Below are 25,833 nucleotides of genomic sequence, written 5' to 3'. Positions count from 1 at the left end.
TGCCCATGCTAGTCTGGAACTCCTGGCCTCAAGTGATCCTTCTGCTTTGGCCTCCTGAGTAGCTGAGACTACAGGCATGTGCTGCCACACCAGAGTTTAAAAACAAAAAATTTGTAGTAACACAGTCTTGCTATGTTGCCCAGGCTGGTCTTGAACTCCCAGGCTCAAGCAATCCTCCCACCTCAGCTTCCCAAAGTGCTGGGATTATAGGCCTGAGCCACTGTTCCTGAAATCCCCCGGCCTGAGGAGAGGCCCGTAGAGGGTGAGGCCTTGTCTACCCCCACATTTCACTCCTGTCCCCACCCCATCTCTCTTCCCCTGCCATCCACCTCTCCTTGGCCTCTCAGTCTCTTCCTTCTCTCCACCCCACACAGGGTGTATCCACGGGTGCTGCCCCGGGCCCTCACTGGCAAAAACACAACACGCTCAAAGAAACAGAAAGAGCCTGGAGAAGCCACTGCCAGACCTTCCCATCCTAGGACGATGGGACATTGCCTCCAGCTCCTGGCTCAGGACACCAACACGCCAGCCTGGAAAACCCGTGAGCTGATGGGACGTTCCCATTCTGCATCTGGACAAACTGAACACTGCTCCCCTGAGACTGCGAAGGGGTCAGCTCGGTGGCTTTGGGTCTGGCAGGCCTGGGGAGCCTCATGTCTGCCAACTGCAGCCAAACCCTATCTAACACCTTGCTGCCAAAAAAAAAAAAGAGAGAGAGAGAGAGAGAGAGAGAGAGAGAGAAGAAAGGCCTGGTGCGGTGGCTCATGCCTATAATCGCAGCACTTTGGGAGGCTGAGGTGGCTGGGTCATTTGAGGTCAGTAGTTTGAGACCAGCCTGGTCAACATGGTGAAACTCTGTCTCTGCTAAAAATACAAAAATTAGCTGGGCATGGTGACACGCACCTGTAGTCTCAGCTACTCAGGGGGCTGAGGCAGGAGAATTACTTGAACCAGGAAACGGAGATTGCAGTGAGCCAAGTTCGCACCACTGCGCTCCAGCCTGGGAGACAGAGTGAGAGTGAGACTCTGTCAAAAAAAAAAAAAAAAAAAAAAAGAGAGAGAAAGAAATAGCGGCGAGGTGCGGTGGCTCACGCCTACAATCACTTTGGGAGGCCGAGGCAGGAGATGGCTTGAGTCCAGGAGTTTGAGAACAGTCTGGGCAATGTGGCCAGACCCTATCTCTAAAAACAAACAAACAGAAAAAAATCAAAAAATTAGCCGTGCGTAGCACACACCTGTGGTCCCAGCTATTCGGGTGGCTGAGGCATGAGAATCGCTTCATGGCAATTTGGTGCTGCTCCTGCCCCTGGGTGCTGAGCAGGCCTGGTGCTGTCTCCCGTGGACCTGGTCGGGCCTTACCTCTTGATGACAAACTGGATGCTGTTGCTGGCCTCCAGAATCTTCCGGAGCTTGGCGATCCCGAAGCAGTTGGGCCTGCGGAGGGAGATGCCTTCAGGGAGTCCCACCACGAAGAGCTCCTCCGGGTGCATCAGAAACTTCGAGTACGGCACCTTGACGGGCTCTGAGATGCCAATGGCCTTGGCTGCGGAGACATGGCTGCTGTAGGGCCACCCAGTGCCACGGGGCCAGGAACCTCCACCCCTGTGTCCCGTGCCTGTGTGGGGGCCAAAGCTGCCAGAGCCCTTTTGAGGGCCTGGCAGCCTTCCTGGGAAGTAGAAAGAAGGGTCCCCCAGCCTGCAGGAAAGGAACCTGGAGCTCAGAGAGGACGTGACTTGTCTGAGGTCACAGAGTCACCAAATAGCAGAGCCAGGGGACAAGACCTCAACCCAGGGATACCCCAAAGCCCACACTGGGTCCACGCCCGCATGCCCAGGCAGCACAGAAGCTACCACTAATGGCTGCTGAGATTCGGCATCGCTTCCCCCAAGTCCACCGGGCCTCCTCCTTCCAGTAAGGACCCCCGAGTGTCCCTCCTGCCACCATAAGCAACCCCACACGCTGGCGTGGCCCAACACCCATGCCTTGGAATGAGCCCGATCTCTGCCACTGAGTAGAGTGGGGCCTTGGACGAGTCACACCCCTTTACCAGGCCTCAGTTCTCCTCATGTGTAAAGTGGGACTTAGGACATGGGGATTTTGTGAGATGGGATACAAGAACACGGGGGGCTGGGCACGGTGGCTCACGCCTGTAATCCCAGCATTTTGGGAGGCCAAGGCGGGTGGATCACCTGAGGTCAGGAGTTTGAGACCAGCCTGGCCAGCATGGTGAAACCTTGTCTCTATTAAAAATACAAAAATTGGCCGGGCATGGTGGCTCAAGCCTGTAATCCTAGCACTTTGTGAGGCCGAGACGGGCGGATCACGAGGTCAGGAGATCGAGACCATCCTGGCTAACACAGTGAAACCCCGTCTCTACTAAAAAATACAAAAAAACTAGCCGGGTGAGGTGGCGGGCGCCTGTAGCCCCAGCTACTCCGGAAGCTGAAGCAGGAGAATGGCATGAACGCAGGAGGCGGAGCTTGCAGTGAGCCGAGATGGCGCCACTGCACTCCAGCCTGGGCGACAGAGCGAGACTCTGTCTCAAAAAAAAAAAAAAGAGGCCGGGCGCGGTGGCTCAAGCCTGTAATCCCAGCACTTTGGGAGGCCGAGACGGGCGGATCATGAGGTCAGGAGATCGAGGCCATCCTGGCTAATACGGTGAAACCCCGTCTCTATTAAAAAGTACAAAAAACTAGCCGGGCGACGTGGCCGGCGCCTGTAGTCCCAGCTACTTGGGAGGCTGAGGCAGGAGAATGGCATAAACCCAGGGGGCGGAGCTTGCAGTGAGCTGAGATCTGGCTACTGCACTCCAGCCTGGGCGACACAGCGAGACTCCGTCTCAAAAAAAAAAAAAAAAAAAAGAAACAACCAAAAAAACCCAAAAATTAGCCAGGCGTGGTGGCAGGCACCTGTAATCCCAGCTACTCGGGAGGGTAAGGCAGGAGAATCGCTTGAACCTGGGAGGTGGAGGTTGCAGTGAGCTGACATTGTGCCTGGGCGACAGAGTGAGACTCTGTCTCAAAAAAAAAAAAAAGAACATGGGGAAGCACCTAGCCTCATTCCGGGCACACCACTGATGTTATCTTATCTTCTTCTTTTTTTTTTTTTTAAGGTGGGTCCCAGCTCCTCTCTTCCCTCCCTCCCTTGTCCCTGCCCAGAGAGCAGCTGGGATGGGAACGGGCAAGGGGATAGGTCCAAAGCCCTTCTGCAAACAGGGCAGCTGGAGGTGGGCCGGGATGCCCCCAACCCTGTCCCACTTCTTGCTCACCATATCGTGTGTTGAAGAGCAGCTCCACCTGTTTCCGCAGAGGCCGGATCACATCACCGTGGCTGTCTGGAAGGCAAAAGGCAGTCTGTTGAGGCTCTTTAGTGGCAGCTTCTAGGCTGATGTTCCTGCTCTGCTGATATCAAGATTGGCCCTGTGGTGGGATCTTGGAATGGGGGAAGGCTGGGGCGGTGGCAGTGGGTAACTTATTTCCTCAGAAATGGCACACGCAGACAGGTTCACAATTCCTGGGCTCACATTCTTTGTGAAATCAAATCTAGGGAACTGCCAGGCTGAATGAAGAGTTGGAAGGTTCTGTGGACTAGGAATGACGATGGGTCTTTCTTGGTATGTGACTTTCTTGGTATGTGAGTATAGTATGTGACTGAGAACTAGTGGGTACACACTAAGCCTGCAAATTGAGCATGCTGCCACCAGGTGGCAGTGGAATTGTGCTAAGACTTCCTGGTTCCTCCTGCCAGGCTGGGTTTGGGGAAGTGACAAACCTCTCCTCTGACACTCACTCATTCCATTCCAGGATACTCCAGAGGTGAAACAGACCCACCCTCACCTTGGCCTCCCTCTCTTTCTGTCCTACTTCCATTCTCAGCAGGGAGAGAATTCTCACGTTCCCGAGAATGGGCGTGTCTGCTGGACACAAAGCCAATTTTGTGCTTTCAGGGCTCTGTTCTACTTGTCCAGATAGAGGAGGCTCAGTTCCCAGCCTTAAAACCTTTGCGGAAAGCAGCAGGGTGTGTAATAAAAACAAAGGCTTGCAATTTCCCTTAGCAGTGGGAACTGCTCGCACCTTTGACCAGGTACCTCCTGGTTCTAGAAGACAGGTTCTTAATTAAATCTCCTCCCACCTCAGGCAGCCCACAGGACTCCCACTCCAAAACCCGGGTTCTGGAGAGAGATGGGGTGGAGAGAAGGAAGAGACCGAGAGGCCAAGGGGAGGTGGACGGCAGGGGAGGAGAGATGGGGTGGGGGTGGGAGTGAAATGTGGGGGTAGACAGGGCCTCACCCTCTACGGGCCTCTCCTCAGGCCGTGGGTCCTCGCTCAGGCCTTTGTCTAAAAGAGAACAGAGGATGCCGGGAAGCCACATTCATCGTCTCCTAAGCCACGTACTGCCGATGTCAGACCAGAAAGCTGGGGAATGGCAGGCCGGGGGCCCCCAACTTTGAAGCATGGCACACACTCCAATGAGATCAGAGACCCCGATTCCGTACAGGTGCCCACCCTGGCCTTCACACGAAAGTAGGCTGAGATCATTTTGTATGCATCTCCCAAGCTAGTCTGTTCTAGACACTGAGGACATGTGGGAACAAGATAAAGTCCTCGGCCAGGTGCAGTGGCTCACGCCTGTAATCCCAGCACATTGGGAGGCCGAGGTGTGTGGATCACTTGAGGCCAGGAGTTTGATACCAGCTTGGCCAACATGGGGAAATCCTGTTTTTACTAAAAATACAAAAATTGGCTGGGCATGGTGGTGCATGCCTGTAATCCCAGCTACTCAGGAGGCTGAGGCAGGAGAATCACCTGAACCTGGGAGGCGGAGGTCATGACACAGCACTCCAGCCTGGGCAACAGAGTGAGACTCCGTCTCAAAAAAACAAAACAAAACAAAACAAAAAAAACCATCCAGGTGAGAACACGGGACAATTTGTTTTAAAATAGTCATCACATGAGTTAGCACATAGATAAAAACATACAAAGGGTAGATACTAGGAATACTACTGCTTGCCTGAGGAAGGTGTGATTAGAGCTTTTTCCTTTATGTGTTACATGTTTTTTTGTTTTAAGAGATGGGGTCTTGCTCTGTTGCCCAGGCTGGAGTGCAGTGGTGCCATCACAGCTCACTACAGCCTCAACTTCTTGGGCTCAAGCAATCCTCCCACCTCAGCCTCCTGAGTAGCTGGGACTACAGGTAGGTACCACCACATCCAGCTAATTGTTTTATTTTTTGTAGAGATGGGGTCTTGCCACGCTGCCCAGGCTGGTTGTAAACTCCTGGGATCAAGCAATCCACCTGCCTCAGTCTCCTCAGTAGCTGGGAGTAGAGGCATGCACCACCACGGCTGGCTACTTTTTAAAATTTTTTGTAGAGACAGGGTTTCGCCATGTTGCCCAAGCTGGTCTCGAACTCCTGGGCTCAAGCAATCCTCCCACCTTGGCCTCCCAAAGTGCTAGGATTATAGACATGAGCCACTGCACCTGCTCAATGTGTTACACAGTTCTATATCATTTAACTGTTTCATATCATACATGTGTAAACAGAAAAAGCACACACACGCAAAATCCTTTAATCCATGGTGGTCCTGGACATCTCAGAATGTTCTTTTTTGTTGTTGTTTTGTTCTTTTTGAGACCGAGTCTTGCTCTGTCACCCAGGCTGGAGTGTAGTGAGTGGTTCAGTCTCAGCTCACTGCAACCTCCACCTCCCAGATTCAAGCGATTCTCCTGCCTCAGCCTCCCAAGTAGCTGGGATTACAGGCACCCACCATCAGAATTTTCTTTTTCTTTTTTTTTTTTTTTTGAGACGGAGTCTCGCTCTGTCGCCCAGGCTGGAGTGCAGTGGCCGAATCTCAGCTCACTGCAAGCTCCACCTCCCGGGTTACGCCATTCTCCTGCCTCAGCCTCCCGAGTAGCTGGGACTACAGGCGCCCGCCACCTCGCCCGGCTAATTTTTTGTATTTTTTAGTAGAGACAGGGTTTCACTGTGTTAGCCAGGATGGTCTCGATCTCCTGACCTCGTGATCCACCCGCCTCGGCCTCCCAAAGTGCTGGGATTACAGGCTTGAGCCACCGCGCCCGGCCCAGAATTTTCTTTTTCTTTTTTTTTTTTTTTTGAGACGGAGTCTCGCTCTGTCGCCCAGGCTGGAGTGCAGTGGCCGAATCTCAGCTCACTGCAAGCTCCACCTCCCGGGTTTACGCCATTCTCCTGCCTCAGCCTCCCGAGTAGCTGGGACTACAGGCGCCCGCCACCTCGCCCGGCTAATTTTTTGTATTTTTTAGTAGAGACAGGGTTTCACTGTGTTAGCCAGGATGGTCTCGATCTCCTGACCTCGTGATCCACCCGCCTCGGCCTCCCAAAGTGCTGGGATTACAGGCTTGAGCCACCGCGCCCGGCCCAGAATTTTCTTTTTCTAGACAGTTTCGCTCTTGTCACCCAGGCTGGAGTGCAAAGGTGCGATCTTGGCTCACTGCAACCTCCGCCTCCTGGGTTCAAGTGAATCTCCTGCCTCAGTCTTCCAAATAGCTGGGATAACAGGTGCACAGGACCAAGCCTGATTAATTTTGTATTTTTAGTGGAGACGGAGTTTTGCCATGTTGGCCAGGCTGGTCTCGAACTCCTGATCTTAGGTCATCCACCCGCCTTGGCCTCCCAAAGTGCTGGGATTATAGGCATGAGCTACCATGCCCAGTCAGAATTTTCTTAATTCATCAGGTTTGACTGGGGTGCCTAGGAAGGAGCCCTGCATGGGAAACATGTTTTCCAGCTCAACGCTGTGTGACCTTGGGAAGGTAGATGAGCCTTGCTGAGCCTGTGTTCTGCTCCGTGAAACAAAGAGCAATGATGCTGTGCTCATCCAAGGCCCCCAGCCCCTGCAGTGCCACTCAGCCTCTGGCTGAGAGTGCTGCCTGGAGCCTTCCACGGGGTTTTCTAACGCCACTTCAAACCCAGCTGGGCACCATGCCAATTCCTTAGCTGCCACGCCATGCTGTCATCTCAGCCTGAGCTTGGCGTCAGCCAAACTCTCTGGCTAGCTACGCCACAGACTGCTGTCAAGTCTAGTCATGCCCAGTTTGTGCTGGACAAATCAGATGTTTTTTTCTTCATTACCAAAGTATTAAAAGTGCATCGTAACTGACTTAGAAAATAAAAAACACAAATCATTTTGCCTAACACTGCTACTGTTTTGCTGTACCCTTGTTTTTCTCCAGTGATTACACTGGCAACACAGTTGTAAGCTAAGCACAACGAATTTTTCTTCTTTTGCTTAGTGTTACACCCTCAGCATCCTTCCTTGTGGCCCATTTTTGTTTGTTTGTTTTTGAGAGAGAGTTTCACTCTGTTGCCCAGGCTGTAGTGCAGTGGCGTGATCTCAGCTGCAAACTCCACCTCCCAAGGTTCAAGAGGTTTTCCTGCCTCAGTGTCCCAAGCAGCTGGGACTGCAGGTGCCTGCTACTATGCCCAGCTAATTTTTTTGGTCTTTTTAGCAGAGATGGGGTTTCACTAGGTTAGCCAGGCTGATCTTGAACTCCTGGCCTCAGGCGATCTGCCCGCCTTGGCCTCCCAAAGTGCTGGGATTATGCATTCTTCAGTCTTCATGTCCGGCCTATTTTTGTTTTTTTTGAGATGGTGTCTTGCTGTGGCAACCAGACTGGAGTGCAGTGGTACCATCATAGCCCACTGCAGGCTCTAACTCCTGGGCTCAGTGGATCCTCTTGCCTCAGCCTCCTGAGTAGATGGGACTACACACAGGTCCCACCACGCCTGTCTAAATTTGTATCTATCCATGTATCTATCTATCTATCTATCTATCTATCTATCTATCTATTTATTTATTTATTTTGAGGCAGAGTTTTGCTCTGTCACCCCAGCTGGAGTGCAATGGTAAAATCTTGGCTCACTGCAACCTCTGCCTCCTGGGTTCAAGTAATTCTCCTGCCTCAGCCTCCTCAGTAGCTGGGACTACAGGCATGTGCCACCACACCCAGCTAATTTTTGTATTTTTAGTAGAGACGGGGTTTCACCATGCTGGCCAGGCTGGTTTTGAACTCCTAACCTCAAGTGATCTGCCCGCCTCGGCCTCTCAAAGTGGTGAATTACAGGTGTGAGCCAATGCGCCTGACCTCTTTATTTTAAGACAGGGTCTTGCTCAGTGGCACCATCATGGCTCACCACAGCCTCAACCTCCTGGGCTCAATCAGTCCTCCCACCCCAGCCTCCCAAGTAGCTAGGACTACAGACACGCACCACCAGGCCCAACTAATTTGTGTATTTTTTGTAGAGATAAGGTTTCACCATGTTGCCCAGGCTGGTCTCAAGCTCCTGGGCTGAGGCAATTCTCCTGACTTGGCCTCCCAAAGTGTTGAGATTATAGGTGTGGGCCACCGTGTCAATTAAAAAAAAAAAAAAAACCTTATAGAGATGGGGTCTTGCTATGTTGCCCAGGCTGGTCTCAAACTCCTGGCCTCAAGCAGGCCCCTCACCTTGGCCTCCCAAAGTGCTGGAATTACAGGCGTGAGCCACCTCACCCTGCCTATTTTACTTATTTGCTTACTGTTTATCTCTCCACACGAGGATGTGTACCCCATCAAGTGGGGACACCTGTTTGGTCCATTGCTTTTTTCCCCAGCCCCTTATGCAGGACCTACTACACAGCAGGTACTCAATAAATATTTGTTGAGGCAAGGCATGGTGGCTCACACCTGTAATCTCAGCACTTTGGGAGGCCGAGGCAGGAGGATCATTTGAGGTCAGGAGTTTGAGACCTGCCTGGCCATCGTGGTGAAACCCTGTCTCTACTAAAAATACAAAAAAATTAGCCAGGCATGGTGGCAGGTGCCTGTAATCCCAACTACTCAGGTTGAGGCAGGAGAACTGCTTGAACCCAGGAGGTGGAGGTTGCAGTGAGCCGAGACTGCACCACTGCACTCCAGCCTGGGCGACGGAGTGAGGCTCCATCTCAAAAAATGTAAGAGATGGGTCTCTCTATGTTGCCCAGGGTGATCGCGAACTCCCGCCTCAAGTAATCCCTAGCCTTGGCTTCCCAAAGTGCTGGGATTACAGGCACAAGCCACCTTAGCCTGCCTATTTTACTTATTTGTTTACTATCCATCTATCTCTTCACATGAGGATGTGCACCCCAGGAGGTGGGGACTTCTGCTTGCTTCACTGCTTTGTCTCCAGCCCCTTACACAGGACCTGGTACACAACAGATGCTCAATAAATAGTTGTTGGAAGAAATGGACAAATTAATCCCAACAGGTGGTTCCTGGGAAGGATGCTGGGCCTTGTTATAAATGGAGCCCATGGCTGGGCACGGTGGCTCATGCCTGCAATCCCAGCACTTTGGGAGGCCGAGGCAGGTGGATCACCTGAGATCAGGAGTTCAAGACCAGCCTGACCAACATGGCGCAAGCCCGCCTCTACTAAAAATACAAAATTAGCCGGGCGTGGTGGCACATGCCCATAATCCCAGCTACTCAGGAGGCTGGGGCAGGAGAATTGCTTGAACCCGGGAGGCAGAGGTTGCGGTGAGCCGAGATCGCGCCACTGCACTCCAGCCTGGGCAACAAGAGTGAAACTCCATCTCTAAATAAATGAATAAATAAATAGAGCCTGCTTCAGGTTTCCAAAAGGAACCCAACCTTGGATTGGGGTCAGGCGTATATTGGGTTTCCTCTACTAGAGACGTCAACACCAAGAAAAGCCTGGGGACTGCCTGGCCCACCTCTTTCCCTTTGCTCCCTGGAGAGATAAGTCCCAAACACCACCAGCCACCAGCCCAGGTCCATTTCTTACCTGTCAGCATCTCCATCCCATAACCAGAATCCTCTGATGGCAGGTGCCCAGGCATCGAGTCTGTCATTTCCTCAGAGGTTGGCGAGGGGTCTGAAGATGAAACTCCAAATGACACGGGTGTCTTCTGCCTGTCATACTCCTGTCACAGTCCCTCAGGGACCACCCAGCCCAGTCTCCCAGCAGACAAGGGTCCTTTTCTTTCTCTCTCTCTTTTTTTTTTTTTTGTTCGAGATGGAGTCTCACTCTTTTGTGCAGACTGGAGTGCAGTGGTGCCATCTTGGCTCACTGTAACCCCCCACTCCGGGGTTCAAGTGATTCTCCTGCCTCAGCTTCCCAAGTAGCTGGGACTACAGGTGTGAGCCACCACGCCTGGCTAATTTTTGTATTTTTAGTAGAGATGGGATTTCACCATGTTGGCCAGGCTGGTCTCTAACTCCTGACCTCAGGTGATCCGCCCACCTCGGCCTCCCAAAGTGCTGGGATTACAGGTGTAAGCCACCTTCCCTGGCCATTTCTGTTTTTTGAGATAGGGTCTCACTGTGTTGCCCAGGCTGGAGTGCAGTGGTGTGACCACAGCTCACTGCAGCCTCCAACTCTTGGGCTCAAGTGATCCTCCTGCCTCAGCCTCCTGAGTAGTTACACCTACAGGCACACACTACCACATCTGGCTAATTTTTTGTATTTTTCGTAGAGATGGGGGTCTCGCTATGTTGCCCAGGCTGGTCTTGAACTCCTGGCCTCAAGCAATCCTCTCGTGTCAGCCACCCAAAATGCCGGGATTACAAGCATGAGCCACTGTGCCCGGCACTGTCTTGGCTTCTAACGGTCACTGAGGCTCCAGGGCCCCAAACTACCGTCTCCTCTGAAGATGTGGCAAATGAGGCTTGGCAGGGGGTAGGGTCAAACTTGGAGCCTCTCACGCCCATGCCTTTTTCTTCTCTCCAGCCTCACAAATCCCAGGGGAGCTAAGCCAGGGAGGTGAAGTTTGAGGGGGCCTTCTGGAAGGTCAGAGCTGAGAACACTGATTCACAACACAGGGGGCAGATGTGGCCAGAAAAAGCATTCACAATACCCTAGTAGCTCTCAGAATCCACGGAGAGAAACAGCAGCCTGGAGGCCTCTTCTTCACCAGGGCCGACCCTCGGGAGGCTAACGGTCCGGCCCTCATTTCTGCAGGGGGTGGTCAGACGCCCGTCCCTTACCTGGGATGGTGACCTGAATGATGTCCAGATCCTCTGGCTCAATTTTGATAGGCCTCAGCCCGCCCAGCTCCCCGGAGGTTCCTGCAAGGAGGAAAGGAAAGATCTGGTCAAGTCTGGCATGAACCTGACTGGGCAGAGTGAGTCTTTCCAGAACATTCTGCCGTCTGTAACTTGTTAGTGGGGCCCTACCTAGGACAAGTCACGTCAGACCCCTGGCTCCTGCCCAGACTGGAACTGGTGGTTGGGGCGCCCTCAGGCCAGGCTTAGGGGCTCCAATTTACAGACCCGGTGATGGAGTTCCCCCCAGAGGGGAGGTTGGTGGTCCAAGAGCCTGGAGCCTGAGTCTGGGCATCAACAGGAGGCAGTGGTGATGCCAGCACCCAGGTCTCCATGCCCCCAACCCCAGTAAGCTCCCAGCATGCCTTGCACCTCGGCGCGGCGAGGCCTGGGGGATGCAGGTGGGCAGAGGAGGCTCGTTAGCACTCCAGGCTCATGGGCTGAGTTGAGCTCCTCCCCAAGGCTGCCAGGTAGGGCTGGTGGTTGCCCTCCCAGCCCATGACACATAAAGTGGGCCCTGTTCCTTCTCACCTGGCCCACAGTCTTCAGACATGCTGCCCTTGTCTGACCTGTGAAAGGAAGCAGGAAATGACATCTGTCAGCCAAGTCCAGGGCCACCCTGCCTCAGCCTTGCCCCTCCAGGCAGTCGGGGCCCACCGCAGTCACCACTGCAGAAGGCATCCCTGCCCCATCACCCCCTGGCCCTCCAGGATGGTGCTCCCCACCTCCACCAGGGAGAGAGATTCCCCGTGCCCTGTCTCCAGGGACCACAGTCTCCAGGGGTGGCCGAGCCAGGCACCTGCTCACTCTCCTAGGGTGAACCATCTGGGGATCCCCCTTCTTCACCATCTGGGAGCTCTGGGGCTCCTGGCCTTGACACAGTATCCCTGCTTGTGGGGGACTGAGACCTGCAGGGCCTGGAAAGGGTTAAGAATCTGGGGAGGGGGCTGGGGAATGAAGGTGGCAGGGACCCTGGGATGGATGATTTGGTTGATTCCCTCCCTCCCAGAGAACTGCAGGGAGAGCCCTGATATGATGTGAGGATTCTGGGATAAACGGCCCACCCCTGCCCCTAAGAGGTCAGAACGTGCTTTAGGGGGTGTTGGTGGATGGTAGCCAAGCTGAGTGCTGGGGGCAGGGTCTGGTGGGCACTCAGGACAGGCATTGAACCTGGTGTTGGTATGTACGTATGCATGTAGGTATGTATGTATATGTATATATGCATCCATGTATTTATTTATTTTTTTGAGATGAAGTCTTGCTCTGTTGCCCAGGCTGCAGTGCAGTGGCACAATCTTGGCTCACTGCAACCTCTGCTTCCAGGGTTCAAGCAATTCTCCTGCCTCAACCTCCCGAGTGGCTGGGACTACAGGCATGCACCACCATACCTGGCTAATTATTTTTGTATTTTTAGTAGAGACGGGGTTTACGCCATGTTGGCCAGGTTGGTTTCGAACTCCTGACCTCAGGTGATCTGCCTGGCTCAGCCTCCCAAAGTGCTGGGATTACAGGCGTAAGCCATCACGCCCAGCTGCATGTTTGTATTTCTGAAACAAGGTCTTACTCTGTTGCCCAGGCTGGAGTGGAGTGCAGTGGTGCGATCATAGTTCACTGCAGCCTTGACCTCCCAGACTCAAGCAATCCTCCCACCTCAGCCTCCCAAGTAGCTGGGACCACAGGTACCAGCTACCACACCCAGCTTACTTTTTATTTTCTGTAGAGACAAGGGTCTCACTATGTTGCCCAGGCTGGTCTCAAACTCCTGGGATCAAGAGATCCACCCTCCTTGGCCTCCCAGAGCACTGGGATTACAGGAGTGAGCCACCAAGCCCAGCCGGGTGTGGGTGTGTATTTATTTTGAGACAGAGTCTAGCTCTGTCACCCAGGCTGGAGTACAGTAGTGCAATCTCACCGGGCTAATTTTTGTGTTTTTAGTAGAGATTGGGTTTCACCATGTTGCCCAGGCTGGTCTTGAACTCCTGCCTCAAGAGATCCGCCTGCCTTGGCCTACCAAAGTGCTGGGATTATAGGTGTGAGCCACTGCACCTGGCCTAGTGTGGGCATTTATTTAGAGGCTTCTGAGAGAGGTGACATCTGGCTAGATGTTGGGGGCAGAAGAGTCCTTCAGGTGAGCGTCCTCTAGGCAGAGGGAAGTAGGAGGAGTCTGTTTTCCTTTGCCCTTCCTTTACACCTTTGAGGGGTGGTGGTGTGGTGGGAGCCGCCCTGGGTGCCCCCCTTGCAGGTAACACAGCCTCAACCCAGAGCAGGGCTGGCTGTGGGCCTCAGGGGCCGGGGCGGGGCCTCACCGAGCATTTCCAGCAAGGTCAAGGACGGTGGCCCTAGAGACCTCTGCAGAGGTGTCCTCTGGCGGGCTGGCTGGCTCCAGCTTCGTGGTGTCTTTGGTAAACTTGTTCCCTGTGGGGAGAGACAGGGAGATCAGTGTGAAGACCCTCTGGCCTCCTCTTGCTGCAGGGCCCCTGGGCAAAGGTCTCCGTGTGAAGCTGGGGGAATCCCGGGGATAGGACCTGGCCTCTGCCCATCCTTGTGGGTGCCATGTCCAGCCAACAGCCAGGAACGGGTCCTGGGGAGAGACTCTGCCGCCAGAAGGAGGAACAGCAGCCCTAGTGCCAGAGGCGGCCAGAGATTTGGGAGAGCAAGGGGCAGGAGGAAGGGGAGGCAGCAACCAGAGATGGTTCTCCTGCCCTCCAACATACTATGGGGGCTGAGCCCGTAGAAAAGGGCCAGGGCTTCCCCACGGCTGCATCTCGGGACCAGGTTCTCATTTCATCGTGCCAGGAGTCCAGAGGAAGGCGCTATTATCATCCCCATGTCACAGATGTGGAAACCGAAGACCGTAAGATCTTGCCCAAAGTCACAGAGCTGGTTGGGAGGCGGGACCGGAACTGGGGTGCCAGGTACATGGCCCCCCAAGATCCGTGATGCTTTTGCTGCCCCGGGAAGAGCCCGCATCTTCCTCTTGGGACAGGTGTGCTAGCCCACGGGCCACTGCATGAGCTCTGGAGTCACACTGCTGGGCATGCAGCAGGGACCCGTGCCCACCAGCCGGGCTTCCGTTCCTCTGTCTGCACGTGAGGATAGGAGTGGAGCCACCTTCATAGTATTGTTGGGATCAGATTAAAATAAAACATGCTGGCAGCTTCGGAGAGAGCCTGGTACAGGTACAGGGTCACTAACCTGGCACAGGTTAGTGTTCAGCTTTAGTACTATCTGTCCAGGGAATTCGAAGCTGGTAGGGGTTTTCCTGACAGTCTGTCAGCACCTAGGAGCCCGGGACTCGTTTCTGTCCCAGGACACAGAAGCCAGAGCCCAGCCTCCCTCCCTGTCTGAGGGGAGGCGCTCAGGGGGACCAAGTCCAGGGCGGTGGCAGCTCGGGTTCTGTTGGGGGATCAACCTGGAAACTTCAGAATGGACTAGATGGTCCCCACATACCTGTGAAAATTCGCTCATCAAACATCCTGGGGAGAGAAGAGAGACAGGCATGAGAACGGTGCAGGCTGGAGGGCTCTCCCGGGACTCACGGAGATGCCCCAGGTCCCCTTCGGTGGTGGTCACTGAATGGCACATGCATAGCTACAGCTTCAGACCTGGACACTGAGCACACATGCAGGCAGGAGAGGGCATGTCGGAGTCTCAAAACATCCCAAACCATTTATTTATATTCGTATTTTTGGAGACAGAGTCTCACTTTGTCACCAGGCTGGAGGGCAGTGGTGCGATCTCGGCTCACGACAACCTCCGCCTCCAGGGTTCAAGTGATTCTCCTGCCTCAGCCTCCTGAGTAGCTGGGACGACAGATGTGCGCCACCATGCCCTGCTAATTGTTGTACTTTAATTAAATAAATAAATTAATTTCTTTTTTTAGATGGAGTCTTGCTCTGTCGCCCAGGCTGGCATGCAGTGGCGTGATCTCGGCAGGGGAGTGAGGCGTCTCAGTGTGAAAACAGAAGTCATCGCCAGCCTCGCACCCCTGGCTCTGCCTCCCATGACTGGCGTTTTTGCCTGTGTTCTAATTTCCTGCTAGGTCCCCCTTGAACCTCCACCTCCCGAGTTCAAGGGATTCTCCTCCCTCAGCCTCCTGAGTAGCTGGGATTACAGGCGTGTGCAACCACACCTGGCTAATTTTTGTATTTTTAGTAGAGACGGGGGGGGGGGGGGTTCCACCATGTTGGCCAGGCGGGTCTCGAACTCCTGACCTCAGGTGATTCGCCTGCCTCGGTCTCCCAAAGAACTGGGATTACAGTAACTGGGACTGCAGGCACCTGCCACCATGCCTGGTTAATTTTTAAAATATTTTTCAGGCCGGGCGCAGTGGCTGAAGCCTGTAATCCCAGCACTTTGGGAGGCCGAGACGGGCGGATCACGAGGTCAGGAGATCGAGACCATCCTGGCTAACACGGTGAAACCCCCTCTCTACTAAAAAATACAAAAAACTAGCCGGGCGAGGTGGCGGGCGCCTGTAGTCCCAGCTACTCCGGAGGCTGAGGCAGGAGAATGGCGTGAACCCGGGAGGCAGAGCTTGCAGTGAGCTGAGATCTGGCCACTGCACTCCAGCCTAGGCGACAGAGCGAGACTCCGTCTCAAAAAATATATATATATATATATATTTTTCAGAGACAGGGTCTCACCATGTTGCCTCGGCTGGTATCAGGCCTGTTTTATGTAAATGAGGCACAGAGTGGTTAAGTAACTTGCCCAAGGACGCCCAGATCGGAAATGGCTTCACGTGCACTGATGCACTGAATGATGTTTTAATTCATGAGGGAAATGAGGTCAATGAAAAAACACCTTATGCTTATTAAACATCTGCTACATGTCAGGTGTGTTTCATCTACTTTTTCATTTTATGTTAGGAAAACTTGGGTGGGGGGGACATCATTGTCCCTTTTCCCTTTTTTTTTTTTAGATTTAAATTTTAATTTTTTTTGAGATGGAGTCTTACACTGCCGTCCAGGCTGGAGTGCAGTGGCGCTATCTCGGCTCACTGCAAGCTCCGCCTCCGGGGTTCACGCCATTCTCCTGCCTCAGCCTCCCGAGTAGCTGGGACTACAGGCGCCCACCACGCTCGGCTACATTTTTGTATTTTTAGTAGAGACGGGTTTCACCGTGTCAGCCAGGATGGTCTTGATTTCCTGATTTTGTGATCCGCCCGCCTCGGCCTCCCAAAGTGCTGGGATTACAGGCATGAGCCACCGCGCCCAGCCCCACCCGCACCTCTTAATGATGAAGTGGATGCTATGACGCTCCTCCAGGATCCGCTTCAGCTTGGGGACTCCGTAAGTGCAGGGGCGCTTGAAGGGGATCTTGTCCGGGATGCCCACAATCTCCACAGCCTCTGGGTCGCAGGCGATCTTCCGGTAGGGCACGGGGACCATGTGGTCCAGGCCCAGGGCTTCCGCTGGAAAGACAACCAAATGGCAAGACTGAGTGTGAGACAGGCTGCTGCACGCACAGGACCCGGGGGCTGCGGTCACCATCACCTTCCACCGTCCCCACTCCACTCTGGCCATGTAGCGGCCACAGGGGTCCTGCAGAAATGTCAAAATCATGTCACTTTTCTGTTAGGAAATTGGCTGGGCTGGGTGCGGTGCCTCATGCCTGTAATTCCAGCACTCTGGGAGGCTGAGGTGGGCAGATGGCTTGAGCCCAGGAGTTCAAGACCAGCCTGGGGCCGGGTGCAGTGGCTCACGCCTGTAATCCCAGCACTTTGGGAGGCCGAGGCGGGCGGATCACAAGGTCAGGAGATCAAGACCATCTTGGCTAACACGGTGAAACCCTGTCTCTACTAAAAATACAAAAAAAAAAAATCAGCCGGGCATGGTGGCGGGCGCCTGTAGTCCCAACTACGCAGGAGGTTGATGCAGGAGAATGGTGTGAACCTGGGAGGTGGAGCTTGCAGTGAGCCGAGATCGCGCCACTGTACTCCAGCCTGGGTGACAGAGCGAGACTCCGTTTCAAAAAAAAGACCAGCCTAGACAACATAGCAAGACCTCATCTCTGCAGAAAGTAAAATATAAAAAGCTAAGTGTGGTGGTGCATGCCTGTAGTCCCAGCTACTCGGGAGGCTGAGGCAGGAGAATCACTTGAGCCTAGGAGTCTGAAGCTGCAGTGAGCCAAGATCGTGCCACTGCACTCCAGCCTGGGCAACAGAGTGGGACCCTGTCTCTAAAAAAACAAAATAAAAAATGTCCAGTGGCTCCCATCTGATTTGGTGACAGCCAAAGTCCTACCTATGTGACTTCATCACCTCTGACCTCATCTGCCCCCTTCATGCCTCTGTGTGCTCCCCCTACCCCTGCCACCCCCTTGGTGCTTCCCCTACCTGCCAGGAGCATACACGCAGTTCAATGCCTTTGTACTTGCTCTTCTGTCTGCTCAGATCCCTTTCTCCCAGAAATCCACAAACATCCATCCATCCATCCATCCATCCAACCATCCACCCATCTGCCCATCTTTCCTTCCTTCCTCTCTCCCTCCCTCACTCCCTCCTTTCAGGTATTTGCTCAAATAGCACCTTGGCAACCTAACACAGCCTTCTCCATCCCTCATTCCCTCCTCTGCTGTGTCAGTCATCCGCTGGTCACCACCTGACACTACATCCACACTCATCTCTACGTGTGCTCACTGTCTAGAAAGGAAGCTGCAGAAAAACAGGGGTTTCGGCCAGGTCTGGTGGCTCATGCCTGTCATCCCAGCACTTTGGAAGGCCACAGCAGTTGGAGAATGCTTGAGCCCAGGAGTTCAAGACCAGCCTGGGCAACACAGTAAGAAGCCATCTCTATAAAAATACAAAAAATTAGTTGGGCGTGGTGGAGCATGCCTGTAGTCCCAGCTACTTGGCAGGCTGAGGTGGGAGGATCGCTTGAGCCCAGGAGTTCGAAGATGCAGTGAGCTGTGATTGCACCACTACACTCCAGCCTGGGCGACAGAGCGAGACTGTCTAAAACAGAGCAGGGGTTTTGTTTTCTGCCTTGCCACTGCGACCTCAATGGGGCTGGGCACACACTAAGTGCTTTCTGCATGGTGAATATACAAATGGCTAAAGGAAGTGCCCAAGCCTGAGGTTGTCTGTTGGCGGGCGAGTGGTTGCACAGGTTGCACAGGTGTGTCCCTTCTTCCAGGGAGGAGCTCAGCACGCTCTCCATTTACCAGTGCCATAAACAAGACGCACCCCAGAAGCTCACGGCTCTGCCAACAGCCAAGCGACAGAATCCAGGCTCATGCCCAGGTTACTTGCTCTATTTTTCCAGACTTGTGCCATTTCAGTCATTCACTTCCACCCCAGCTCCACGTTTTCATTCATTCATTCACCAAATACTTTTTTTTCCCCCGCAACGGAGTCTTGCTCTGTTGCCCAAACTGGAGAGCAGTGGCATAATCTTGGCTCACTGCAACCTCTGCCAACCGGGTTCAAGCGATTCTCCCTGCCTCAGCCTCCCGAGTAGCTGGGGTTACAGGTGTGCACTGCCATGCCCAGATAATTTTTTGTATTTTTAGTAGAGACACCATGTTGGCCAGGCTGGTCTCGAACTCCTGACCTCAGGTGATCCACCCGCCTCAGCCTCCCAAAGTACTGGGATTACAGGCGTGAGCTACCGCATCCGGCCCCACACCAAATACTTTTGAAGCACCTACTACGTTCCTAATACAAGCTGGTACTTTCTTTCTTTTTTAGAGACAGGGTCTTGCTAACAGCCCAGGCTGAAGTGCAGTGGCACAATCAGCGCTCACTGCAGCCTCAACTTCTGGCTAAAGTGATCCTCCTGCCTCAGGCTTTTGCGTAGCTAGGACTACAGGAGTGCGTTACTATGCCCAGCTATTTATTTTGTTATTTTTTGGAGAGATGGGGTCTTGCTATGTTGCCCAGGCTGATCTCGAACTCCTGGGCTCAAGCGATCCTCCTGCCTCAGCCTCCCAAAGTGCTGAGATTACAGGCATGAGCTACCGCCCCTGGCCTTAAGCAAGTACTTTTACGGGTCACCCTTCCCCTGGCCTGAGTATCCACTTCACTCTTGCCTCCTCGTGTGACCATGGATGGGGCCTGGACACACTGTCCTCCCTTCAGGCTCCCATATCTCCTGGTTGTTCCTCAGGCCCCTCCCTGCCCTAGCCCTGCTTCTCTGGCCACACCATGCTTTGTCCGTGTTCCTGTAAGTGCCAACCCAGAGCTGGACCTCCCTCCAGCCCTGCCTGGGCCCTCCCTCGGGTGCCTCTGACATTGTTTTCCTGTTGACGCAGCGGCCCAGGTCTGCGTTGGTGGCTTTGGCATCCAGATCCCACTGAGAAGTCACACTTAGCTCACTGTCAAATTAAACCCTCGAAATCTCAACAGCTGGCAAGGCATCTCTCCCCACACCCCTCCACCTCCCACATCAGCAGCCACCCCCAGCCCCAGCCCTTGAGCGACTGGTCCTTTGAGTGCCTGTGAATTCGTCTCAGTCCGGTTCATCTGGTTTATCGGGGCCTGTCTTTTCAGCAGCAGGGAGATTCAGTGGACAGAGGGCCGAACCCAAACCCTGCTATTGCCCCTTGGGAAGGGGCTGCCTTCATGCAGTGCCACCTTACACCGTCCTCGGCCCCTCACCTGGTCCCAGCATCTTCCCAGAGGACGTGTCCTCGAGGCTTCCTGAGGCCTAACGTTTCCCCCAATTCTTATGTTTCTGTTTCTTCCCCCTCTGCACCGCCCGCACTGGCCCAGTTCACCCGGATTTGGTGGCTGGTAGAGCTGGGAGCAGGGGCTGCTCACCCACCGTCTGTGGGATGCCTTGGGCTGCCAGACCCTGTCCCCACCATCCTGGGGGTCCCCAGTACTCCTGGGCGCTGCCTTCTCCCCCGCGCAGCTCCCCAGAGGGAGCTCTGGCTTTATGGGGAACAAGGTCTTGACCACTCCACACCCAACACTCTTTGGATGCGACTCAGGAACTGACATTTGGAAAAGGCTTGGCATTTTGGAAAGTCCAGGGCGTGGGACAGGCCAGAACAGTGGCCTGGGCAGAACCCTCCCAAGGCAGGCAGAGCCGGCTCCTCCCTGGTTCCCCTCCCCCAACCTCCACCTGGCTCACACCTGCCTGGGGCGGGGAGAGACTCAGGGGCAGGTGCAGACAGCCCTTTGCAGCTCTGAGGAGCGAGGAGGCCTGGCTGGGCGAGCGTGGCCACATCAAAGGCAGCCGGCTATCCCAGCCTCCTCATTAAGGCCTCCAGAGTCTTGCTCAGCCCCATCCCAATGTGGAAGGCCCAGCCCACATGCAGAGGCTGCCCCAGCCATGGTCACAGGGCACCTCGTCCATGAAGCCACCTTTGACTTCCCAGCCTATTGAGACTATTTCTTCCTTGGAATTATCCTCCCTTCTTTTTTCTTTCTTTCTAAATTCTTAATGATTTTTCTTTTTTTTGAGAGAAAGCCTCACTGTCACCCAGGCTAGATGGAGCGCAGTGGCGTGATCTTGGCTCACTGCAACCTCCGCCTCCTGTGTTCAAGTGATTCTCCTGCCTCAGCCTCCCAAAGTATCTAGGACTACAGGTGCATGCCACCATGCCACGCCCGGTTAATTTTTGTGTTTTTGTAGAGACGGGGTTTCACCATGTTGTCCAGGCTGGTCTCGAACTCCTGAGCTCAAGTGATTCACCCGCCTCGGCCTCCCCAAGTGCTGGGATGACAGACGTGAGCCACAGCGCCTACCATTTGCGTTTTCTTTCCAGAGTGTGGTGGCCTGACATCTGCTATGAGCCTGACTCTGTCCTGGGTGCTAAGGGCAAAGAGAGGGGTCAGGTGCAGTCCTGGCCCTCAGGGAGACAGCGGCAGGCAAGGGGTATCCAGTTCCCAAGGTGTCACAGAGAGGGAACCATCAGGGTACCCAGGCCTTCCTGGCCCAGGCTGGGGACCCAAAGGCTTCCTGGAGGAGGTGACTCCCAAGATAAAGAACAATTAGGAATTTGTCCCTAAAATGTGAAAAGACTGTGCCAGGCAGAGGGCACAGCACAGGTAAAGGCTGGGAGGCAGGAAATGGTGTGTTACTGTGGGGGACTGGCACATGAGGCCAACATAGATTTTTCTGGGCCTTATGGATACTTTCCCTGATGGGCAATCTGTTATGTTTGGTTTTTTTTTGTAGAGATAGGGTCTCGCTCTGTCGCCCAGGCTGGAGTGCAGGGGTATAATCATAGCTCACTATAGCCTCAACCTTCTGGGCTCAAGCAATCCTCCCACCTCAGCCTGCAAGTAGCTAAGACCCCAGGTGTGTGGTTAATCTTCTGATTTTTATTTTTTATTTATTCGTATTTTTTGAGACAGAGTCTCACTCCGTCACCAGGCTGAAGTGCAGTGCCACGATCTTGGCTCACTGCACCAGGTTCCAGTGATTCTCATGGCTCAGGATCCGAGTAACTGGGATTACAGGCATGTTTTACCATACGCAGTTCATTTTTGTATTTTTAGTAGAGACAGGGTTCCAGCATGTCGGCCAGGCTGGCCTCGAACTCCTGACCTCAGGTGATCCGCCCGCCTCCGCCTCCCAAAGTGCTGGGATGACAGGCGTGAGCCACTGCGCCCAGCCTGGTTTAAAATTTTTTTTTGGTAGAGACGGGAGGTCTCACTATGTTGGTCAGGCTGGTCTTGAACCCCCGGCCTCTGGTGATCCTCCCACCATGGCTTCCCAAAGCGCTGGGATGACAGGCATGAGCCACTGCGCCCGGCCCCCAGATGGGCAATCTCTGCCCCCAACCTGCCCCGCTCCCCACCGCTGAGCCCAGGTCTGGGGCTTTGCCATCAGTTCCGCCCCCTGAAGAATCTGGAAGGGAAATATTGATACAACCACCCCTGCCCAGACAGGAGGAGCCCGCGACGGATGACATTAGTGTTGCCGGCGCGCGGGAGCCAGCATATGGCTCCCGCTGCCGTGTTGGGGAACACGAGTGATTGCCACGTAATGAGATGCTCAACACGGCTGCTGGGGCCACACGGCGGGCCGCGCCGCCCACTCACCATATCTGCTGTTAAACAGGATCTGCACACACTCCCGGAGCGTGTTGATGTCCTCGGTTTCCTTTATGAAGGCGTCCCACTTCTCTATCAAAACACAGGAGGCACAAGTGAGCAGGGCCCCATGGGATGGTCACATGCCCCACACCGGCCATGACCACCGGGCTTTCACCCCCAGAGACCCCGAGGCCGGCCCCAGCCCCCAGTCTTTCCACCCTCTCCCACCTCGGACCGTACACGAATTCAGGGTGCTCTGATGGTTCCCCATCTGCCTGTTCCTGCCCTAACATTTGTCTCTGGCCTCTCCCACGGGTGTGGTGTCAGAATAGGCTCAGCCTGTCCATCCCAAGCCCATCCTGCCCCAGACATACAGGAGGCTGGAAAAGCAGTCCCTTCAGCATAAAAAGAGGTCAAGTTTTCTTTTCTTTCTTTTCTTTTTTCTTTTTTTTTAAGATAGTGTCTTACTCTCTCACCCAGGCTGGAGTGCAGTGGCGTGATCTCGGCTCACTGCAACCTCCACCTCCCGGGTTCAAGTGATTCTCCTGCCTCAGCCTCCCGAGTAGCTGGGACTACAGGCGTGTGCCACCACACCTGGCTAATTTTTGTATTTTTAGTAGAGACGGGGTTTCACCATGTTGGCCAGGCCGGTCTCGAACTCCTGACCTCAGGTGATCCACCTGCTTCAGCCTCCCAAAGTGCTGGGATTACAGGTGTGAGCCACTGTGTCCGGCCTGAGATCGAGTATTTTATTTTTTAATTTAAATATTTTTTAAAAAAATAGAGACAGGGTCTCACTCTGTTGCCCAGTCTGGTGTGCAGTGGTGCAGTTATAGCTCATTGTAGCCTTGAACTCCTGGGCTCACATGATCCTCCTGCTTTGGCCTCCCAAGCAGCTGGGATGACGACAGGTAAGAGTCACGGCTATGTTTTTTCTTTTTTTCTTTTTTACAGATGGGGTCTCACTCTGTTGCCCAGGCTGGAGTGCAGTGGTATGATCATAGCTCACAGCAACCTCCAACTCTTGGACTCCAGCGATCCTCCCACTTCAGCCTCCTGAGTAGCTGAGACTACAGGTGCCCGCCACCATGTCTGGCTAAGGGCTGAGTCTTTTTTTTTTTTTTGAGACGGAGTCTCGCTCTGTCGCCCAGGCTGGAGTGCAGTGGCTGGATCTCAGCTCACTGCAAGCTCCGCCTCCTGGGTTTACGCCATTCTCCTGCCTCAGCCTCCCGAGTAGCTGGGACTACAGGCGCCCGCCACCTCGCCCAGCTAGTTTTTTGTATTTTTTAGTAGAGAGGGGGTTTCACCGTGTTAGCCAGGATGGTCTCGATCTCCTGACCTCGTGATCCGCCCGTCTCAGCCTCCCAAAGTGCTGGGATTACAGGCTTGAGCCACTGCGCCCGGCAGGGCTGAGTCTTGATCTTGAGAATCTAACCCTTGTACCTCCTGCATCTGAGGTCTCACTCAGCACTGGCCTCGCTGGCTTCCCCCAAACTCTCAGCTCTGCTGGCCTCTCTCTCAAAACCTCTGTCTTGATTGAATAATAACAAGTGATCGTTGGTTCATTTGTAATTAGTAGAAGTAACAACTTTAATTTGTTAAGTGCTTATCTGTGCTAAGTACTTTATATATATAATAACCTCCTATTTAATTCCTTATGACAAGTTTTAAACGGAAATATCATTCCCATTTTGCAGATAGGAAAACTGAGGCTCAAAGAAGCTGAGTATCTCGCTTGCGACAACCCAGTGAGATTCTATCCCAGCTTGTGCCCCAGCCCACGGGCCTGTCATGATGCTGTTCTATCTGGACATTTACGTCTCCTCCCTGCCAGGGCTGGACCTTGTTTGGGGCAGTGGCAGATTGGGTTGTGGATGGCTTGGGGGGCGGGGGAGCCTCCATTCTGATCCCAGGGGACTGGGTTTTCTTTCTTTCTTAAAATTTTGTAGACGTGGGGTCTCACTAGGTTGCCTGGCCTGGTCTAGAACTTCTGGCCTCAAGCCATCCTCCCCCTTAGCCTCCCAAAGCACTGGGATTACAGGTATGAGCCACTGCACCTGGCCTACGACTGGGTTTTCTTACAGAACCTCTTCCTGGAGGTAAGGCTGAGACCCACACAGGGCAAAACTGCTGGCAAGTCCTACTGCATTCCTTCTTGGTATAACTGAATCCCACACTTTGCTACACTCAGGACTTCTGTGTGATCTTTTTTTAATTTTATTCAATATATTGCTTCCTTTAAAAGGTGGAGTTTAATTCCTCTCCCACGGAGGGTAGGCTGGATCATGTTTCTGGCTTCTAACAGATAGAACATGACAGCAATTTCTAAGGATGGGTCATAAAAGCCATGTGGCTTCCTTGTTCCTCTCTTTTGGATCGAGAACTCTGGAGCAAACCGGCGGCCATGTTGTGAGGATGCTCAAGCAGCCCCGTCAAGGCTAGCCCACATGGTAGGGAACTGAGGCCTCCTACCAACAGCTGTGTGAATGAGCTCAGAAACATCTCTTCCCACCCCGGTTGAGCTCTTGGATGACAGCAACCCCAGCTGACATCTTGACTGCATCCTCATGAGAGACCGTGACCCAGCACTGCCCAGCTCAGTCAGTCCTGAATTCCCAACCCCCAGAAACTGTGAGGTAATAAACACTTGATGTTTTAAGCTCCGTTTTGGGGTTATTTTATTTTTTGTTATAATTTTTTTTTAGAGATAGGGTCTAACTGTTGCCCAGGCTGGAGTGCGGTGGTGCGATCACAGCTCACTGCAGCCTCCAACTCCTGGGCTCAAGTGATCCTCCTGCCACAGCCTCCCAAGTAGCTGGGACTTCGGAGGATAGGCACCACCACATCCAGCTAAATTTTCTTATTTGTTGCAGAGACAGCGTTTCGCTCTATTGCCCAGCTGGTCTCAAACTCATGGCCTCAAGCAACCCTCCTGCCTCAGTCTCCCAAAGTGCTGAGATTACAGGTATGAACCACCATGCCTAGTCTGGGGCAGTTTATCACACAGCAGTAGATACCTATTACATCCCAGTTTATTTGCAGTCCCTTGAGCAGAGCTGTTCCTCCTTTCTCTCACAAAGACCCAGGAGACACTTATCGATTTCAATGAGCACCATCTCCAACCCCAGATTCCCACTCAGGCCTGGGTGCTGCATGGGCGCCGTCCTACCTGACTTGTCATGGACGATGGAGAAGAGAATGCGCTTGGAGGCATGGACGTTCTGGATGAGAGGCCCGCCAGGCCCGGTGGGCTTCTGTCCTGGACAAGGGAGAGAAGGAAATGGGTTCCAGGTGGGCCCCAAGAGGGTTCCCCAGATCTGGCCCCAGTGTATAGGCCCTGGCTCTGGGGTAACAGCCTCATCTGCCAGGGAGACCCCAGAACTGATTCCTGTGATCACAAGCTCAAGGCAAGGTCCCCGACCGGAGGCCTAAGACACTCTGTACCAGAATCTGCTAGCCAAAAGCCAGATTAACAAGAAAGGGATGTCGGAGGTCACCTTTTCCAGGTAAGAACACTTGTTTTACGTGTATAAGCTCAAAGCCTTGGTCAGCCCACATATTTGGGCTTTTTCCCCAATAATAATAATAATAATAATAAGAAGAAGAAGAAGAAGAAGTATATAACTTACAAGCACCTACTACAGGCCAAGCATTAGACCCAGACCCAAGTGCTTTTTTTTTTTTTTTTTTTTTTTATTAGGTAGAGATAGGATCTTGCTATGTCACCCGGGCTGGTCTTGAACTCCTGGGCTCAAGCAATCCTTCCGCCTCAGCCTCCTGAAG

The 25,833-nt window shown here is 53.5% G+C and overlaps 1 protein-coding gene across 1 annotated transcript in view; it reads right to left on the bottom strand.

Moving 5' to 3' along the window:
- GTF2IRD1 (GTF2I repeat domain containing 1) overlaps nt 1-25,833 on the bottom strand; it is a 108,193-nt gene that overhangs the window by 13,219 nt on the left and 69,141 nt on the right. Inside the window, exons 7-17 of the mRNA XM_033192132.1 lie at nt 25,220-25,309; nt 22,057-22,140; nt 16,290-16,473; nt 14,508-14,533; nt 13,364-13,472; nt 11,589-11,626; nt 11,001-11,081; nt 9,799-9,888; nt 4,290-4,337; nt 3,269-3,334; nt 1,360-1,543 (exon numbers count right to left, since the gene is read on the bottom strand). Coding sequence (XP_033048023.1) covers nt 1,360-1,543; nt 3,269-3,334; nt 4,290-4,337; nt 9,799-9,888; nt 11,001-11,081; nt 11,589-11,626; nt 13,364-13,472; nt 14,508-14,533; nt 16,290-16,473; nt 22,057-22,140; nt 25,220-25,309 — 1,000 coding nt within the window. The remainder of the gene's footprint in view (nt 1-1,359; nt 1,544-3,268; nt 3,335-4,289; nt 4,338-9,798; nt 9,889-11,000; nt 11,082-11,588; nt 11,627-13,363; nt 13,473-14,507; nt 14,534-16,289; nt 16,474-22,056; nt 22,141-25,219; nt 25,310-25,833) is intronic.

Source organism: Trachypithecus francoisi, unplaced genomic scaffold (genome assembly GCF_009764315.1).
Source record: "Trachypithecus francoisi isolate TF-2019V2 unplaced genomic scaffold, Tfra_2.0 Lachesis_group4, whole genome shotgun sequence".
Classification (NCBI taxonomy): Eukaryota; Metazoa; Chordata; class Mammalia; order Primates; family Cercopithecidae; genus Trachypithecus; species Trachypithecus francoisi.
This window is presented reverse-complemented; position numbering and strand designations above follow the sequence as displayed.